The following is a 21,077-nucleotide window of genomic DNA, read 5'->3' as shown; positions in this document are numbered from 1 at the left end:
CCGGGCTTGGAGGAGCCAGGGCCTTTCTGAGAGGACCCAGCTAAGGGCTGGGATATCCGAGCACGACCAGACCTGGGCATCAACAGTTCTGTGGCTAAACATGACGCTGTTATTTAGGGGAGGGCATGTGAATGTACATAATTAAAAAAAAAAAAAAAAAAAAAAGAGGAGGAGGAGGAGTGTTTTTGGGGGGATGGGGGTTGATGGGGTCTCTGCAGCTCCCCGAAAGCTGGGCTCCCTGGACGTTCAGGAAACGTTGCCGTGTCAGTGCTATCCCCACGGCCGGGGGAGAGGGACGCCGCTCACAAAACTGAGCTCTTCCCGGGGATTTCGGGGGAACCGCTCCCGCGGTCGGCTGCCCGGATTTCTTCCTCCGGCCGCTGTTTTGCCTCCCCGGGAGAAGCGAGGGCCCACGGCTCTGCCCTGGCGGCCTGGGCCCACCGGCGCTGCGCCGCGCTGCCACACGGTGTCAGAGCAAACCTGCGGCTGCCGCAGCGCAGCAGAAAACACCCGCCGCGGTCCAGAATCCGCTACAACCCGCCGCTGCTATTTATAGGGACGGACCGGCCGTTCCAGCCCCGAGGGCCTGCAGCCCCCGGCCGGGGCGAGGCGGCTGGGCCGGAGGCACCAGGGTGCAGGCGCGGGGGCACCGCGGCCGCCAGAGCCGAGCGGGAGGCCAGGGAAGGAGGTTACGGCGGCTCTGCCGCTGCCCCGGGCAGCCCTGCGTCTCCGCTGGGGTTTCGAAAGCTGAAACCTCGGGGAGCGGTGGTAGCCGCGAGGGCGCCCAGAGCCGCAGCCAGCCACGTAGGGGTGAAGGCCGCGAGAGGCCCGGGAGGCTGCCGTGAGCCCTTTGGGCATACGGCCAGCAGGACGCAGCCCGGGGATGTGCTCCAGGAACACAGGGAGGCCACAAAAAAAGGGGGGACACAGTTCAGGGAGCCCCAGGAGATGGGGGCGCCTCGAGAGCACTGAAACACGTGGCTTTGTCCAACACCGTGCTGCGCGTTGGGGCTTTAACGCGCCTGCACGAACGTGGAGCGGAGAAGGGAAGGACGCGGCGCTCCCCGCACCCCACACGGGCGCCATCCGCACAGGGCTCAAGCGCCTGGTCTGGACGCGCGGTCGCCTGGGCACGGCCGGGACACAGGGCCATGGCTGCAGGCAAAGCGGGGCCGTCTGCGAGAGAGTCGCCTTCGCCCTGCCCCAGGCTGCTGGTCCAGTAGAGGAGGAGAAACGTGATTTGGCAAGAAGACTTGGGAGAGATGGTTTTACTGCATTTAAAATATGAAGCATTTGTTTTGCGGGAATATTGCTTTGGGGTGCTGTAGCAGGCCTTAAAAATATACAAAGGCCCCAGCAGTGAGACTGCAAAAAGCAAAACACAAAAACAACAAAAAAATCCCCCAAACCTGTGGCCTGGCAGCTGTGCTGCGAGAGGCACCTCACACCCCAGCAGATCCATCAGCAGAGGGTGTCCAGCGGCGGTGGGAGGGCAGGGGAAACCTCTCAGCACAAGGCATGCTCAGCAATGGTGTGGGACCCCCGTGCACCTGCAAAACCCGAGGACAGCGAGGAATCGCAGTGGGAATTGCACACTAGACAGTGCAGCCGCCCGGCCCTGCAAGGGCAGGACGGAGGCACCGGAGCAGGGAGCAGCTCCGGTGCCTGGGAGTCCCCGGAAGGGATCCGTGCTGGCACAGGTGCCTCTCGTGCTGCGCATCGCTACAGACAACCTCCGCGTTTCAGCAAGGAGGGCTGGTGAAACGAGGAGATAAAACATATGCTTGGGAAAAAACAAAACAAACCAACAAGGAAACTGGGAAAGCAGAGAGGCCAGGGAAATGGGAGGCATGTCTCAAGTGTGCTTACGCAACGCAGGATCTGTGGGACAAACATCTAAGATGCTTCTCTGCGCAGACAGGCAGAGTCAGCCATTAGCAAATGCAATTAACTGCTTCGTTACCATCTAAGCAAAACAAACCAATCAGTCTCCGCTGTGTTTAGCTGGAGAAGATAACTCTGGCAGGTTTTTCCTCAGCTTAATGCAGACACAAACATCATCCTCTAGACTGCAGCTATTACAGAACAGCTGTTACAGACACACTGCAACCCTGCGTCGCTCTTCTGCTCCCCAGCTCGGTCACTGGGAACAAATTTTGGATTTCTTCCACTGTTTTAGGCATGCTGGTATCACACCAGAGAGCCACCATTCAGTACGCTGAGCAGCCCCCATGAAGTCAGACAGAGCTGCTCCGAGGGACCCAGGCAGAAGTGCTGGAGATGAGGGAAGAATTTAATCTTCAGAGGTCAGCCTTTACCACGGGATGTCTGTGCTTCAAGTGTGCACCAGGACCACAAAGTTTTAACAAGCCAAATGAAGGCTTTTAGGATGAGACCAGTCTGCAAAGAGAAAGGGAACCTACTGATCACTCTCAGGGGACAGTGGAGAGGAGAAGCTGTAATTTTTGAGCTGGAGGCCAAAGCCACCACAGGCCTCAACTGACCTGACTGAATACATTACTTTTAGAGCATTTAGACACTTCCTACAAGCTCTGTTTGTCCCACTAGACATGTCTCTAGACAAGGGCCCGGGTGACTGGCACAGAGCAAAAGGTCTGACACGCAAGAGGAATGCAAAGAACTGACTGAGAAATTCAAGGTTAAGCTTCAAAGTGCAGTTAAAATATCACAGTCTGGAGACTTTGGCATCTCCAAGACTTTCACCCTATGGAGAAGATTAAGGTCTAAGTACAATAAAGAAAACTGTACTTACTTCTAGGATGAGGCACAGCTGATTTATGAGAGGGAGTATTCAAGGTTGTTTGAGATAGCAGGACAGGACAATCCAGTCTCGTGCTCCCAAGTCTTTTAATAAACTCTCTCTCCAATGCCTCTTCTGTAGGATGAAGATAACGTACCTAGAGCAGTGAATAATTAGGACCTGTATATTGGTGTGTTAGCATGCTGGTGCCATGGTTACCACGGTCCGATAAGACACACTACACAATTTACAGGGTTGAGGAAGGAATTACTCTACAATATCCTATGGACTCTGCTACGGTGCATTATCGCAACACCTCTGCTGCAAAGCTCAAACAAATATGCAGAACAGCCCTTCAGCCTGACAGTCTCTGAAGGAAGCAGCCTTGTCTGTGGACTCGGAGGAGGCTCAGCAGAAGTCCTTGAGGGCCAACAGCTCACTCCCCACATCCAGGCAGAGGAAAGCTATAGGACCCCAAGTCCAGTCCTTGAGGGCTGACACACTCTTGCGTGCAAATATGAATAAATCCCTTTTGTGTATGATATTTAATTACATCTTGTGTTGTACATCACAACAACATCTGTGCAGGGCCAGCCACTATTATCCATGCCCCATTCCTTAGACAATTATCATCCCTGCTTTACGGCTGGGGAACTGAGGCACAAGAAAGATTTGGAATCAGATACAGTGTTCTTGGAAGTCACTGCAAGGGCTTTGCCTTAATCCCAAAGTGACTTGCCTAAAATTTGCAAGAGGAGCAGGAACAGAACTCCAACTTCCCGATTTCCAGCCCACTGTGTCCATCACACAACTGCCATGTCCCCCAGGTACAGGAATTAGCTCGGCTGAGCAGCAGAGCCATGCCCAGTAATTAGGAAGGAAAACAAAGCTGCAGGATTATTTCTTCTTTAGCTAAAGGCTGAATATATGAAAGCAATGATTTTATATATCCAAACACTGCTCAGTGTCTCCTGCACACCACACTACCTACAGAAGTTACCCGGAGTGCAGCAGGCCCACTTAGTCATTTGCGGGAGTCACACTTTTCATCCTGACACTAATACTCGCAGCGGATTTAAGAAATGGCAGCCAGCTTGTGAGGACGAGAGCCACAAAGCACGGCTGGCAAACTGGAAAGTGCTTCCTTCAGCTGATCGTTAACATAGCGAGATTTCTGTGGCCGTGGATTCTTTCCTTTCCTTTACCGAATGGTAGCATATTTTTGCCCTGCTTCTTTCTTTGTTGCAGAGCTCCTGCATAGGAGTAACTCCAGGGTGAAACGGGGAGGTGGCAAGCGCTGGACTGGCTTTGCTTGTGCCGCAGGTGTCTGCGGGGAATGCCTGCTGGAGCACGGGACAGCGAAGCCCTCACCCCTCACCCCCCACCCTGGGTGCTGCATGGGCTGCTTCACCCTGCAGAGCAAACACCAGCATCGGCAGTTCCTGAATTGATTCATACGTTTTTGAGACCATCATGAACATCTCCACAGAGCACCTGTGTAATACAGACCACCAAGTGTCCACTTCGGCTTCGGCTCCAACACACGTGGTTGTGCCGATGTGCGTTTAGGAACCCTCCAACGTTGCGTTAAAACATTCTAATGACCTAGAGGGATGGAGAGTTTCACCACAACTATTAGTTCATTGCTTTAACAGCTAATTATCCACACAAGAATCAGCCTCTCATTGCTCTTATTGGATTTGTTCAAGTTAGCTCAACTTTTGGCCGTTGGTTACTATTAGATCTGTCAGCCGGACGGAAGAGCCCTCGTTATCGGATCCGTGCACTCAGTGCAGCTATTTACAGTGTAGCCAACTGCACTTTCAATTAACCTTCTCTTTGATACAACAGATCGATTCTCTTTGATTCGACAGGCGGCACCCCTGGAAGATTTCAGCGTAAGGTGCACTTTCCAATCCTTCCGTCATTCCCATGGCTTTTCCCTGGCAGTACAACGTATGCCAGAAATGCTGTCTCTAGCAGTATGCTAGCTCGACACCTTTCCCCATTCAGTTACATCTTCTGTTTTGCCAGCTGCTTAAACCATTTTATAAACATCACAAATAAAAACTATCTCGAATGGGCTCACAGCGTACAAAGCCATGAGGCACCGAATCCCAGCAGCACAAAGAGCAGCAATGAAGATATGATTTGGCAAGAACCAATTTCCTCTGGCAAATAACGACGTGACAACATCTGAACCTTAGGAGGGCACTGGAAAGCCTCCAGAAACGGCATGCCAGACAGATAGCATTTTATCACGCTGCACTGGTATTCTCAGATGCCTTTCTGAGCTGTTTATACTCAGAGCAAGTGCTTTCATAATTGCTTGATTTGGGGTTAATGGTTTTTCTCTTTACTTTAAAACCAAACTGACATTATTTGATGATCAGTAGTTATTTATACTATGCAATTACATCACGTTATGAGAGTTATTTGTTGCATGAATAGGAATCAAGGTTTTAAAAAAGCGAACACTTTCTTTTTACCTTTCTTCCTGCAGGAAGAAAGCAGAAAAACAAAAATTAAAAATACAATCAACAAGCAAAAAGACAACAGCCTCCCTCTGTCTTCCTCTATCTGCCAAGGACTAATATTCCCGTTCATGTTGGGTGGAAGTACACAATTAGCATACACTGGGCTCTGCTTACGCGGATATTTCTGTAACCTGCTCAGAAATACACTCCATGCCTCAGGTAAGCCAACACCTTGCGTTCCTCCTGGGATTTGATTTTATCAAAAAGGAAAAAAAAAAGATAGTGATTAGAACATGATGAGCAAACATAACCCAAACCCCCTTGTTTCAGGAGTACAGCTGCGCTAGCGTTTTCCTGCTTCGTTTCAAGGGACATCAGCCTTGTCTGGAGAACAAAATCCCCCAAATGCAAGAATCACAGGCTATGTAATTGGTTGGTGAAGGTGTGACAGCTTTATATTCTATTCCAACAGTCTTAGACCAAAATAGCTGAATTTTCTTATTTGAATGGAGCTTCTTCACATGGGACCTGTAGCAGACTTCCTCCATTATTATTTAAAATTATGGAAGAATTATTTCTAGAGAGAGGATGTACAGTCACTAGCTAAAACCTTTCATTTTTATTCCCCACTAAAGAGAACATTTCACCCAGAGATCACCTATTCAGATTAGCCTTTTCAGCAGCTACAAGAGCGAAAAGTCATAGACGAAATCAGACAGTTCAGAAATCGGCATTCTGCACTTTTGAACTGCTTCGTTTCTACTTTGTTCTGCTCCACCTCCCCACATTTGAGAGTCAAGGAATCACAAGGCAGTTCCTTTTTAAATATATTTATGAACTTGCACAAGCAAGTTTTTCCATTTCACAGCTTCATCCACTAATTTCCAGCTTTTCACAAATAAGCCAAAGGAAGTGAGCTGAATTAAAAAAACAACAAAACCAGAGCACTTTACTGCTGCATAATGAACAGGAAACTTGCTAATGAAACATCAATCACTCATGGCCTTGAGAGAAAAACCAATTATTTATCAAGTCCCTCAAAACTCAATCATAGTTGCTCCACCAAAGCAAATGAAGATTTGATAGCACAAGCCCTTTGCCAGTAAAGTCCGGACAAGCTCACTGCTCTTAAACTTTGCTGATGTGACTTCCCATGATGTCAGAGCATCTCACTCTAAAACAGCCCAAAAGTAGAGCCCACAGTCCCAGCCCCTGAAGCCTTAAGGGCAACTTTCTCCAAACCATCCAAAAAGGCCAAGGTACTTGAGAGTTGTTTCCAGATAAGTCTTTTTCAAAAGACAGATGCTTTCGGTATGTCTTCTGCAATGCCATCACAGAGAAGTCATCAGTAGAAAGGCAATCCAGGACTATTTCTTCTTGGCTTATTCCCTCATGCTTCTCGTAAGCCCATCAGGACCACAGGTAAAAAAACTGAAGCTGGGCACTGTTGAAAACATTACCTAGAAGGTAGTCTCCTCAAGCACCCTCTCTCCTGCAGCTGTATTTTTTATCATTATTATTAACTCAGAGCATAAAAGAATCAGGGCAATGACAACAGTGGGGTTTTTTTGCCCTGTGAAGAACTATGTAAAACGGCAAAAATACACAAACAAGATATTCTAGAATAAGACATGGGTTCAGTGCTTGCTCAGGTGGTACGAATGCTTGGCAGCGGGTTATTTTTAGAAAACAAGACCTCTGCATTAGTCGAGGTAGTTACCTGCAAGCTGGCTGGCTCTGCGGTCCCCATGCCCAGCAGTCCTTGACCTCCCGCGCCATGGCAGTGCCTGATGCTCCTGAGGAGGAGCAGATGGCAGCATCCTTCAGCAACCGGGCATCAGCAATGGCCCCTTTTAAAATGGCCTTACACCACGGTGGTGCATAGCTAACCACTGCTGCTGCTCAGCAGTGTCCCAAATAGCAGAGAGGAGGCCTGGAGGCCTCCACTGTTGGTTTCGTCCCTCCGTACTCAGAATTTTCCACCTCCTTTACAGACCAGCTCAATCAGACCCCTAGCAGGTGGCTGACGTTTGTAGCAAAGCTGAGCAAAAAATGGCAAATCAACTTGACCCCCTCAGTGAAACATGAGGGAAAATCTGCACTTAGGCTTTGGACTTCAGAGCCCTCACATTTAAGAAAAACAAGTTCATGAAAGACTAATTGCCTCATTTGCTTTCTGCATCCGTAGCACATTCAGCTAGTCTGTTTTCAAAAACACTTATTTCATTAAAACATAATATTTTGCCATTTTTTTGGTTTAATACTGAAGAAAATAGACAGCCAAATGAAAATTCAGTCTTTGTAGTATCTAACATTTACTAGTAGGTATTAAACCCTGGGATTTAAGATTCTTCCTTTCTCCTCTCCAAATTAAAGGAACATTGCAGCATTTTATACATCTCAGTGCAAAAGCCGCGGCGGCTCAGGCGGCCAGGATGGAGGCGTGTGGCAGGATGTGCTTGAAGGTACGAGGACACAAAATGAAGGTTCGAAGGGATCCTGTGCTGGGGAACTTGAGGGGGAAGATCAGGAAGCAACAGGGATGAAAACTCCCCGAATTGTGCAATATTGCCCCGAATATTTCACTAGCTGTAAGGTAGCCAAGGAGGCTGCAACGTTCGTTAGATGCCTGTCTAGGCATAGTTAGATGCCCAGTTTTTACATCAGAAACAGAAAGCTGGGGAGGGGGTTGGAAGAGGGGAAGGGGAAATAGCTGGAGGACCCTCCAAAGAGCTCAAAGGGATGCCCACAGAGGAGAGCCTTTCCAGTATAAGCACAATAAATAAAGTGTAATTCAGTCAAACGTTATTATTGGAAAATGAGAGTTCATTGCAAGCCTCTGACTCGGCAGCATAAATCTTCATTGCTACAAAGAGAGATGCTCCGGCAGTCAGAGCCCCTGCGAGGCAGCAGGACGCAGGCGGCTTGGTGCCCGCGCGGGCAGGGAGTGCGGCAGCCTTGGCGCGGGGTGAGCGCAGGGTTGCCAGGGTAACCCGAGGATGCGGACCCGGCCTCTGACTTTGAACAAACCGACAGCGAGTTCAGCTGGGGACGAGACACAGAGAACGCCGGCGTTTTCCTCCAGCTCCCAGGAACAGTCATGATGTGGCTGTATTTGAACCCGCCTCACAGCCAAGTCTCCCACGTCAGCCACTTCTCCAGCCCACCTCCGTCCCCCTGGGGGTGCAGGGACAACCGCACAGACGTGCACCCACACAGCTTTTCTCCCTCCCTCCCTCCCCAAGTCAGATAACAGCCACCCTCGGGCCATTTCCCTTGCCCATCGCTTTTATCCGGTTCCTCCTCACAGAGCTGCTGTGTGACCTATTTTAAGTATTTTTGAGCCCTCTTGGTCAGGAGTATCCTCTGAAGGCAGAGAGATCTTTTACTGAAGCTCCTTTCGCTGCAGAGGGAGCCCTGATACCCAGCCTCACTTTGCAGACCCTGCGGGAGTGGGAAGCGCTGTACGATTAGCACAGCTCCAGAAAGGATCATTTTATAAATTGTTGTAAGCTTTTTCTGAAAACAGCCTCAATTCAGAGGGAACCTCTCATGCAGGCAAGTCCAACGCCAGGTGAACCACTGCCACCTTCGGCAATGCTCTTAACCTTTCTATCCTTCTTGGCTCCCCTGTGGCACCCCCACAACGAATGGAGAAATCAGTGGGGAATTTGGAGAAAACAAGAGATTCCTTTTTACTCTACTTTTGACAAACCCTCCAGCACTGTGAAATTCATTCAAAAATCCCTTTAGGACAAAGTTCTACTGTTCATTTACATGTAAACACCTTAAGGGAGCAATATTTGCCCATAAATATTCTGTATGCTAACTCAAATGCAATCTTAAAGCTGTGCACAAAATCCCCATGCGATTTTCCTACTGTTGCACCACTCAGAAGCTGAAACCCTAATGTCACAGGGCTATAACATTTTTTTCTTTAGTGGAATGGCCTCCCGAAGATATACATTAAATTCTCTGGAAAAGAAGTCTGAAAACCTACAACAATTGCATCAGTTATATCTCATACAACAAGCACAACAAGTCAGTACTGGGCATGTATATTTTATAAGAATAACTGTTCAGGTAGATCCAAGGATTATTATTCTCACAGCAGATTTGCATCACTCACAGAATAAATTATTCTGATTTGATACAGGCAAACCAAATATGCCCTGCGTGTGAAGCGGCCATTGACACAAGATCTTTGGGGAAGGGGGAGTTTAAGCCAGGGGCAAGGGATAGCACAAAGCATGTTAAATCTTAAGTGACAGGTTAGTACTCAGGCTTTGATTTACCATGCCTGTGTGTAAGGGTGACTTCCATTTTCAAATTTAAACTCATTTCTTTCATGTTATTTGCAAACTGGGCAAAGCGAGACAGAATTAAGGCCCGTTTCTTTGACAGGATGTCAGCTGTCACTGTGGGTAAACAGACCAGAAATGAAAGAGCAATCCAGCACATGGAAGTAGAAAGTCCTGACATTTTAATTATCTGAAGAGATTACAAGATGAAAGTCTTCCTTGAGGCAAATGTATATTAGTATTGATATAGTCATTGTGCTTTTCAGTAAGAGAAATAGGAGTTTGTATTTACATAAGAAACTATAGTGTCTGAGATCTTTAAATATCATATTTATGGAAATGATTCTGAATTACAGCATTTACAAAATAAAAACAAGCTTGAATAAATATTCAGTCCATTAAATAAGATTCTTTTTTCACAGAAGCAACTTTTTGTGCATATTTATTTCACAATTGAAGTTTGTTGTATTCTTTTTATCCTATAAAAGAAGCATTATATTTGTCGTTTTTCTAAAAATAAAACTGCAATAATCATTGCAATGTGAAGCCTGAGATTTAAGCCTGAATAAGTATCATTGCTTGCACCACATTACCCACCTCCCACCGAACACCCAACCCATGCTTTTTCAAGTTCTGATGAATCCGGCAGTCCAGCTCAAGGACTCCATGAGAAAAATTTTGGGAAAATGATAATAAAAATATAAATAAGGTGAGGATAACATTTTATAGCTGAAATTGTCTACAAACAGCATCATAAGGCTTGTGCAGTACACATAAACTAAGTGAAGCTGTTTCATTTGATTCAAAATGACAGTAGTGCCAACAAACTGTTATACCCTTATATGGCTCATTAACACTGAATATAAAACCACATAACAAAGGGAATGTCCACAAAAAAAGCAACACTAGCCAGTTTTGCTTTATCTTTTTGAATGACAACCTTTCTCGAGTATGATACCGCAAACAACTTCCTCATCCTTCCTTCGTATTTATCAGTTTGAAACATGCTGCGTAACACTGCAAGTCAGGAAAGGGGATACAGCAAAGAGCTCTTGATCTCATTTCCTCTGTAACCACAGCATGCAATGTCTTGCTTTTAATGTGGCTAGCTCAAAACATGTCCAAACGTCTTTGAAACCTCAGTGCTTGTGGAGCTCTTACTGCAAATAGTTTGTGCAAGATCATAGCATGAATCCACGTGAATCTTATTTCTTTCCTCTCAAAGTGGAAATAAAAATTAATCTCTGGTGTTTCAAAGAAATACAGATGTTTTCTGAGGTGTTAGCATGAGTGAAGTAACAGTATGCAATATTTTACAATTACTCTGCCAAAGGTGGACGAGAACCCTTCCCTGGTTGACCATTCTGTAGGACCTTTGAATATATTATATCATTACATACTTGTCTTTTTAAAATCATTTAAAAAAACTCAGCGTGGGATAAATCATTTGTCACATCTACTTAATTTTGCTGCTAAACTCTTTCAAAAATATGTATTTTAATAGTAAATCATTCATTTGGTAATCATTTCCACTTAAGTTTGTTTTGTTAAGTTTTAGTTGTTGATATAGAAATCGAAGCTCTGTGGTATATTTTTATTAACAGGATTTAGCATAAATGATGCAGGCTCTAAATAATTTCAAAATCTCCAAATATGGAATTAGAAGTTATAAAGTTTAATTTTGAGAAGACAACTTAGAGTTATTGCTCAGCTCAGTAAATCAAAGGCAACAGAAACATACTGCTTCAGGACGTTCCCTTCTTCCTATGCGATTCAAACAAAATTTGCCTTCATAAATACTGAATACGGACTTGAAATATTTTTGCTTTAATTAATCCTAGCACAGGTAGCAAAAATCCAGTAACGGGAAAGCTAAACCGCAACTGGAGGGAGAGAGCTGACATCCACAGCCATGCTAGAATTGTAGTGAGCACAGAAGTGTCCTAGCTTTGGAACTGATTTGCTGTGATGAACTAGTTTACCAGCTACTCTGTTCTTAGCATGTAAGATAAGCAGCAATGCTTGTTCAGTTCTCTAAGCCCTATTTCTTTCCACGCAGTGCATTTGTTCGACATATGGCATCGTAACATTAATGTTATAAATTTATGGAAGACTGTACTGTAGCTTTAGAGCTACAGACGCTTCATACTTCCCTTTAGCAGCGTAATAAAATGCAATAAAAACTGTCTGTACAAAATTTATAATAATGGATGTCAAAGCCTACATGGCCTCACAGGGTCCCTCTTTCAAGTTAATTCTTGGCTTAGGTCAAATATATTAGTCCATGTAAGACTCCAGTAGACACATCACTAGTTTAATACGTCAGATACCAGCTTTGTCACTATAGAAAGGAGTGACATGGAACATGTAACAGTGAGTGCAAACACGGACAGGCTTCATCTGACCATAACGAGGTAATGGAGCAGAGTGAGAGGAACAGCGGGAGCAGAAGATCTGAAAAACAAGAGGGAGATTTCACTTTAGTTCCTTAAAGAACTTGATGGGACAAAACTGATTTCAAGAAAAGGGAGGGATTGCATGCACGGTGCTCTCATGTACTCGGAACATCACCTTTCAGAGCATATCATCTGAAAGCCCTCTGTAGGCAATCCATAGTCCACTGACAAACTGATCTGACTACGCTTAGCAAGCACTAACATTAGCCAAGGCAGACCAGTCTCTCTGTACAGATCAAGGGGAAAGGTGGCTCCTCCACAGAAGGTAAGCAGTACTGACCTTAGGGAAAGCCTAGGGCAACATCTGTGAATATCCCCAAAGTTCTTACTCATGTGAGTCTACTAGTAAAGTCAACAAAACAATTTCTCTACCCTCCTGATTTTTAATCAGCAAGAAAGCAAGTGAAATGGGACTGCAGATTTCTGGCTCTCCAAGGCACATGACTACTTTATTCTCCCTCATTCCCTCCTCCTCCTCCACAAACCTGCAAAGCAGCAGCCCTATAACAGGCAGTCATCCTGTAAAGGCTTAGAAAGAGAGCAAAGGGACACCCTGTTCGTGCAGCTGAACAGTGCATCACCCCTCACTGCGCAGGCTGTGCACAGCACTGACTCTGAAGTTCATTAAAGCTTAGAGATGTAGTCCAGAGTGACTCCTGATTTAGGGTGCTCATTTTAAGACCTCAACAGGGAGTTCTGATTTTTTAGAAGGCAAATGCCTACTACGGTATAAAATTTAAGACCCTCCCCTTCCTTTCTAAATGTAAGCTGAATAGTTGACGATGAAGACGTAAAAAAACATTTGTCACTTTTGAAACTTGTGGTAAGAGCATGCATTTTGCTGTGCAGCTGAGTTCCTGTGGTGTGCGTGAATTTACAGTTCTTTTTGGCTGATATTTTGCCACATATTTAACTGAGTCATTACCTTGCCGCAGCTCCTACAGTGGTGCTTCCTGCGAATGACGGTGAAAGGAGCCTTGCACGCAGTGCAGTAGCTACAGACTTCATCTGGAACCCAATCAGGAGGATCTGTCAGAAACATAGCAACAAAAGGGAACATACTTCAAACGGGAATAAAAACAAACATGTGATTACAAGATCCTCAAGGGAGAAGGCAGAATAAAGTGCAACAGCAGCAGCTTTCATCTAAGTGTCTCAAGGTGCTTTGTGAACAAGCAACCAGGTAAGTTTAAGAAGGACTAAAGGGGATCACTCCCGTTTCACTGAGAGGCACCCACCTTCGGGGCAGAGCGCAGCAGGCGTTTAAAGTGAAACAGCCCATGGCAGTTTTGGACTTGAAATGAAAAATATCCTCTGCAAATGAAAGTGGCAAGGAAAAGCAGAGAGGCAAAATAAAGTATGAAGACAAGAGACTGTTAAACAGAGCTGGAGCACAAGTGTTTTTGACAAACCAATCAACCATCAAAACAAGCTTAGTGCTGATGTCATTTCCAACCTGTGCAGCCTTTGCTACAGAAAGGCTGACTGTTTTTTCTACAATGAGGCAAGCAACCCTACAGATAATAAACTCAGGACCTGATTTCCATTTGCTAAACTATTAGTGCTCTTACTGGAAGTCTGCCTTTACCAGCAACGGAAGCAAAAATGCAAATTCAAGTGTACAAAAATTAGCAGAGAAAGAACTCTACCATTATCCGTAACAGCATGTTTTAATAGGTTGTTTTCCTGTAAGCTCTGCAACCTCTCCTAAAAGCAAAGCAGTGAAATGATTTCTTTTCTACAAATCAGAATGTATTAGGCTCACTGCTTCTCTTGAACTGCCTCTACCAGTGACAGGCCCACAGGACCTCAGAAAGTCTAAAATTATGAGTGTAGAAATGATGCAGTTGATTGCTTAACTAAGTTAATAAAAATCTAATCAAGGGCAAGCCAACTTCTATCCAGAAGGAACCTATGGACACAAGGGAACATGAACTGCTAGATATATTTACCCAAGTTCCCCATGTGCAGCTTCTCTCCAAGCATAATTTACAGTATGCAACATGTGACTGCTGATTCATAAACCTGAGAAGCAAAACCCCTGCCTCAAGAAGCATACTCTCCAGCAGAAAAATATATGGTGCACTTAATACAGAGATTATTGAAGATAATTAGATTAAAAATCCACATAATTTCCACTGTATTCTTCTGTTAAATGTAACTGCGACCAGTTTTCATGCGTTTGTCATATTGTAACATATATCAGCTTAAAAACAAAAAGGATATACAATTCAATGCAGAAAACATTCAAAAAGCAGATAAGTCAAAAAAATTGATGAGAATTTCAAATCTTGATACGACTTTTACGAGGTCCCCTAAACTATTTTGGGAATTAAACTAGGAAAGAAAGGAATGTTTCATTTAATGAATGAGCTGTTTTCTGATAAAGTCGCAGCAACAGGGAGAACAACCAAACCAAAGTCTGTGTGCAGAGAAATAACCTATGTGGTAGAAAAAAGGAGACTGCATATGGCAGCCCTTCACCTCAACCCCGTGAACAGTAGAGCTAGAAAGTTAGAACTGAACAGCTGCAAAATCCTCCTTAAAAGACATTCTTTCCTATCACAGGATGATGCAGGACTACCAGCTTAAGTCTAAGCATTAATAGCAATGAAACAAAGAAACTTTCCTCTTCATTCTTTTCTCTGATGTGAAATCACGGCAAGCCTGCTGACCTTAGAGCATCTCCATATTCTCCATCCAGGAGGCCCTCTAGGATGTCATATTGATTCCATGGAAAATAACCAAACCAACAAAGATATTTCTGTTTAAAACTTGCCATTAGACTATGGAGCTTTGATTTGGTTTTCAGGGGTTTAATCTTCCCCTCAATTCTCACTAATTTTAAAAACAGCAAAGTTTAGGAAGTTATGCAAATTCCGTGCCATCAAGTCTCCCTACCACATGAACCCAGAGCTGGTGGAAGCTGTTTGGTAAGTTGCCTACTTTGTTACCTATGATTTACCAACTGGCTGAACATAGTAACCTTCATTTTAGTGTAGATACTAATTTTAACACTTTGAGAAAAGCCACACAACACAGCCCCTTCTTGTAAACTCTGTTACGAATTGAAACTTCTGGAGCAGCTAGTACCATAATCACTCCTTTCCTGAGATTCATGATTAGTGCAGATGCATTGTAAGCTAAAGTAACCCTACCAAGGAGAATATGGAGCTCATCAGCAGAAAGAAGCTTTCTTATTAGCAGGCGTTTGCCATTTGGGTTTTGTTTGCTTTTTTCTGTGGTTGCCCTTGATGTGCAATGTTGAAAAAGTGTGTGTGTGTGGGGGGAGGCAGGGAGTTGGTCTTGTATAGACTTGTCTGCAGTGCTAAATTAAAAGAAAAACAAAAAAAGGTAAAAATATGTATGTCAGAGACAGAAGTATTTTGATAAATAGTCATCTTATACATCCATAATAATCATGTAGCCCATAGTCTATGGCTACAGAATTACTTTACTGCAAGATGAATTCATTTGCAAACTTTGTTTTAATGATTGCATAATACAAAAAAAAATCATATCTCACTGGTACTCAATGTATAGAAACAGTATATGCCTCTATACAGACTGTTTTCCCAAATCAGAGGAATTCTCTTTTACCTCTGTTGGTATTGTGTCAGCTGATTCACCACTCCTGAACATTAGCGCAGCAGCAGCGTGAGCTGAAGGGCACATTTTCTCCCAGATAGTGACTCAACAACAGTAAGGCAGGTCAACAGGGCTATGAGACCTGCACTGTGCTGTGTTGCTTCTGGGTTTTAGTGCCCTCCTAACATCCAATTTACTAGCATCAAGATCAGCTGCACTGCAGCACACCCTCAAATAGTAACACTTAGTTATGTAACAGCTTTTAACATCCCAAATGCTGTGCAAACATTAACTGCTTTAATCCTCATCACCCAGCTACAGTTGGTAAGTCGGTCTATTTGTGTGCATGTGGGGAGAAATCAGGAGAGAAATGCCTTGCCCCAAACCACATACTGATGCAGTGGGGAAATAAGATTCAGAACACAAAACTTTGGGGCCATTAGCCCCATGCCACTGACTCGTTGTGACTGAAAAAAATCTTTATGCTGACTACAAAAACAGAAGCTTCATTTTTAGATTATGCACTTGCTTAGAAATGAAGGTTTAAATGCAATTCTGGGTTAGAGCTGAAGTGCCCAGCACCTTGCATGAAGGATGAAGCTCTGAGTGACTCGAGCCTCCCTCACACCATGCAGGTACCAACGGCAATGGACTCGACACCTTCAATTCCATTCCTAGGTCCTTCACAAGCCCCATCTCACTCAACCACGGGAGCAGCCTTTCCAACTCACAGATATTAATGATTGAGTCATCAGGCTTTTTATAGAACAGGTTTTGGAAATGTTCTCTGAAGAGCAGTCTCATGAGGGTATAAAGCTTCAGTATGATGATGAGTACAGTGAGTTATATAAATTAAACTCCTAGCATTATCCTGAAGACATGCTGGAAGCAGGGCAGTAGCACTGCACCAGTAGGCTTGTTATGTTATGGTCCTTCTGCCGGCCGCACTGCTCCATTAGCTCTGCATGCAGCAGCAAATTGAAATATCCTAAAGCACTGTCTCTCTGTGCTTCAGGGATTTGCACAGGGAGTAGAGAGAAAACCTTATTCGTAGGCTAATTGGCCCGTTGCTTTATCATGCAATAAGGGCTAAGACAAATCTGTTGGGAAGCAGATGAAGACCACAGGAGAAACATCAAAGGGGAGGAGGAAGGGAGGGAAGGAATTAACGAGACAGAAAGACTGAGAAAGAAATTTGAGAAGGAGAAAATATTAAAAGCATGTACAGGAAAAAGGCAGGAAAAAAGAGAAATAACTATTTAAATGAATAAGAAACAAAAGCCTAGAGAGAGGAATATCTTCTTTAAAGGCTCAAGATAAAATCAAGTATTGTGAAGACCAAAGAAAACAGATTTAAAAAAGAAAAAAAGTATTGCTAAATTTTAACTATTCCAAAATCTTGCACCATAATCTTGCTCATAAATTATGAAATTCTACGGCCTTTGAGTTGAGTTGTGCTGTAGCTTTTAGAGTTCACCTTTCTCTGTCTCTGTAACCTCTTTAGCTAAAGTAGTTCATTCTGCTCTATGAAAACAATTGTCACAAAACCCCAAGAAGCTGGCACTTTAAGAAAAAATCCTAATCACAATAAAAATCATACAAGTTGGAAACATTGTCCAAAAGCACATGTGAAATTCATTTTGCTTAAATACATGCAACAGATCTGCTGCAGTCCTATCTAATCTGACAAAAGCAAGAATAACATCTCTGTGTCATGGAACACAAAGAGAAGAGCGCCTGAGTTGCTGAGCCTGGACCTAGATCCACCAGTGTTGATTCAAACATCACAAGACAATGCCTGTATATTCTTTAATTAGAACAGTTCCTGCTGGGTGACATGAGGGGCTGGACATTTGGCAACAGCAACTCTGAAGGCAGAAAGACCAGAATTAAAAACTGAAACCTCAGATGAGAGTACACTGTACAAATCCAATCTCTTTGACACCTTTGAGTCACATAGCTCTGAAATAACACTGGACCCTTCTCCAGAAAGAGTAAGTTCATTTGTTGGTGCTGAGACACAAAAGACTGGGTGGGCTGAGGAAAAAAACCCATAAAGTCATTAGAGCTCTAAAAGAAGGCCTAATTTAGCAAATCTATACTCTGGAAGAAAAGAAACCTGAAAGCATGCACAGCATGACAGCCTGTAGACCACCACCTGCTAAACACTCAACCTGGGACAGTGTTTGTATTATGGCCAGACAATTCAGAGAAAGAAACCTTTCTGAGGCTATAATTTTTAATCAAATATTATTAATGCAGAACTCAAACTGTTAGCTCTTCCTGGATCAATGTATATTAGATTTTAGAGCACTTCATGTATAACCCTGATTATACTGTTACCAAACTAACCTTAAGAGGGCTGTTCCTACAGCAGCGTGTTGAACTTGCACTGCTGCAGCCATCAAAGTGCATTATCCTCACAATTGCAAAAAAGGTCAGATCAGCTTGCTACAGCTCTTTTGATGGAAGCAGAAATTGTGAAGCATGGTAAATTCTTACAGTTTAAAGTATAGAAAGCAGAGAACTAAAAGGACATGACTTTACCCTTCACTTCAACTGCCACTGTAAAATGAACCTTTTTGTCCCTTCTGACATACAATTTTCTGCATGTCATTCTGGGCAATCTCTAAATTTTATCCGAGATTCCTAGAAGGCTATTGCACTAACGCAATCTCAGTGAAGTAGTTAAGTTGGCGTTGATTACAGCTGGCTTGAAATTTATTGAGAAAATATTTTTTTTTTTGTTTCAACAGTATTATTTCATGAAAATTCGGGGGTGAGAGAGAAAGCAGAGGCAGAGGCTTATTAACTTCAGGGACAGCTTTGTCAAACAGCTTTCTTGGGACAGAACTTCTGCGCAAATCTAGAACGCTCTCACTGCAGCACAGAGCTTTTGTAGACTTTGGTTCAAACCTCTGCTCTGCCTGATTCGATATCATCTTGAATGAAGTCCTTTCTCCGCAGGTAAATAACCAGCAGCTCTCTCTTTCAACCAAGTAATTATTTACAAAAAATGAAACAACTCGGATAGAAAAGACTGACTTCCACTGGGATGAGGTTCAAATCTTTTATGTATTTCTAGGACAAAGAAAAATTCAAACATAATCAAAATCTCAACAGCTAAGTCACTGTGGAGCCGAAAGAACTTGTGCTTTACAAGTACCTATGGGCTTGTTTTCCCTCCTCCTGCAATGAAGTCACAAGTTTCATACTGTGCAGATAGAGGGGGATAGTCGTTTAATAGGTAAGAGACTCTGTGCAAGTTCTTTAACCTTAAGTCAGACCAAATTATTGAAACACCACCTAAAAACTGCACATTTGGAAATCCAGTAGTTTTACATGCATGATTAAATATGCTCAGTTGATTATAAAACATTGTCTCATTTTGGAAAACTCAGTACTAAATTCTCCTCTTACACAATACACGCACAGCTGCTGAATAAGGAAAAATGAGAAAGTTATATGGACAGAATATGTTTGGCCACTGAACCGTACAACGATTTAACTTCTTTCATTTAGAAAGTGTTGCTGGTCATCATTATAAATAATAGCAAGCCATAGGGCATGTAAACAACAAAAGAAAAATTGAAACATTCAGACAGGGTTGACAGCTAATCCTAGGCTCATAGTGATCAGATTTTGCACATACAGGAGCATGGGAGGCTTTTCTTGACCTTGCGACTCCATATGGCAAAAAGAACAAGAGCTTGAGCCTTGGGATCATAAATTACTGAATTGTGCTAGTGCGGTTGGTTAGAGAGCAGCAAGGAGTTGTGACTTGACAAAAGCGGGTGGGCTGGAATGTTACGAGATGGAAAGGGATCAAGGAGAAATAACATGCTGTTACGCAGTAAACAGATGCTAACACCATTTGGCACAAACAGTTATTTGTATTGGCAGTCATACCAAATCCATTATGGTTGGAGTCATAACTAGGTGGCAGTGAGCAGGGCAGTTCTGTATGAATGTTAGAGGCAAAGGGAGGGGAAATGAATGTATGGCTACAGAAAGTGCTGAGATGCTACAGCAATTACATTTTTATGGAGCACAAACAGCTTCATAACACTTTCTTTTTTCTTGAAAAATTTTCCAGTTTTTAAATCCCATGTGCGTTCTTAGACCAGAAACGTAACTCACCTTCTCTCTTGGTCTGCCTGTAACTTCATGACATTGACACATTAGAAATACTCAGCCTCCCTCAGTCCCAACAGGTGACTCTTCCTGAGCGATAAATCACCCCAAAATCCTAGTATGGTCAAAACTCAGATTAGCCATGCAAAGATAACTATTAAAATCATCAGGCTCACAAAGGACAATCCTAATGCTTCCAAATGTGGTGACCAGGGACCTAGGCTTGATCAGAATTACAGATTAATAAAGAAATGAATATACAAAATTCTTTGTAGAAACAAAAATTTAAAAGTTACTGTGTATATATCTGGGAAACAGCAGGCGTACACAAAGAAAGATGTATGTTGAGATTGGAAACAATATCCCAGACACATAAATGGCTTAAGACATCAAACTTCTACTTCCCCAATATATTTTTTAAACAGCTGCAACACATACTGCAGTCTCTAGGAATGATACAGCTCAGTCCCAGCAGGGATACATTCCCACTGTGTTAACTGAGGAATAATTTTCTAAAAATTTTCAAATGCAAAGGTTTGCCTTAATCTGTGTAACCCACGCTGCCCTCTCCCAGTCACATAAAAACCTCTCGGTCTGCTTGTTACCCCACAATGGTTTGCCCCATGCCTGAGCCTGGAAACTGCCCGATAACCTTCTCCCCCCATGCCACCGGGTGTGCTGGGGGGTAGCTCACCCCTCGCACAGGGAGAAAGGCAGGACCACAAAGGCTGCGGGGACACCAGCCCTTTCTGCTGTTGCTGCAACGCACGGCAAGCGCCACGCGTGCTCTCATCTGTCAGCCAAGAGCCCAAGCTGCTTTTTTTCTGAGCTACTGCCACTACCACTTGCTTTCAGTTTATACACAGAACTTTGTCACTACTGGCCTTCTCTATCATATGATCAGAGCACGAAATTTTATTATAGTTAAAACTCACTTTCGGGAATGTTGTATAAATTCACCTTATATTCTAGGAAAATATATTTACTTTACATGTTCTCTCTATATACAAATGTACTTCTTTATATATTCTCTGAAGTATAAATACGTTTGTTTCCTAGAAAAAAAATCCTAGAATATTAGAAAATCACAGCTAAATATATATATACACACCACGGGCTCATCTGTATTTCTGAAAATGCTTTTTGTTTTGGAATGCCAGTTAATCTGCAGTTTATTGTGTTTCAACCTTCAGAAGGTCACAGGTTTTAACTCTTTTACCCTTGCCAAAGTCAGCTGGCTCATAATAATATTCATATTTGTTTTATGACCCAGACCAGCTGGTGGGTGTTATACAGGGTAAGAACGAGAAATCTGCAAAAACAAGTGATTCATCTTCATAATCTGCGTAGAGGCTGGAAT

At 43.6% G+C, this 21,077-nt stretch overlaps 1 protein-coding gene across 4 annotated transcripts in view; it reads right to left on the bottom strand.

Moving 5' to 3' along the window:
* Window positions 1–9,698: 9,698 nt before the first annotated feature.
* Window positions 9,699–21,077, bottom strand: part of ZFYVE28 (zinc finger FYVE-type containing 28) — a 158,393-nt gene continuing 147,014 nt past the window's right edge. For all 4 annotated transcript variants that reach the window (XM_064511521.1, XM_064511522.1, XM_064511523.1 and 1 more), the window contains 2 exons: window positions 12,921–13,024; window positions 9,699–11,993 (listed from right to left, as the gene is read on the bottom strand). In XM_064511521.1, coding sequence (XP_064367591.1) covers window positions 11,862–11,993; window positions 12,921–13,024 — 236 coding nt within the window. In that variant the 3' untranslated portion in view covers window positions 9,699–11,861. The remainder of the gene's footprint in view (window positions 11,994–12,920; window positions 13,025–21,077) is intronic.

This window comes from Dromaius novaehollandiae, chromosome 4 (assembly GCF_036370855.1).
Source record: "Dromaius novaehollandiae isolate bDroNov1 chromosome 4, bDroNov1.hap1, whole genome shotgun sequence".
NCBI classification, from domain to species: domain Eukaryota; kingdom Metazoa; phylum Chordata; class Aves; order Casuariiformes; family Dromaiidae; genus Dromaius; species Dromaius novaehollandiae.
This window is presented reverse-complemented; position numbering and strand designations above follow the sequence as displayed.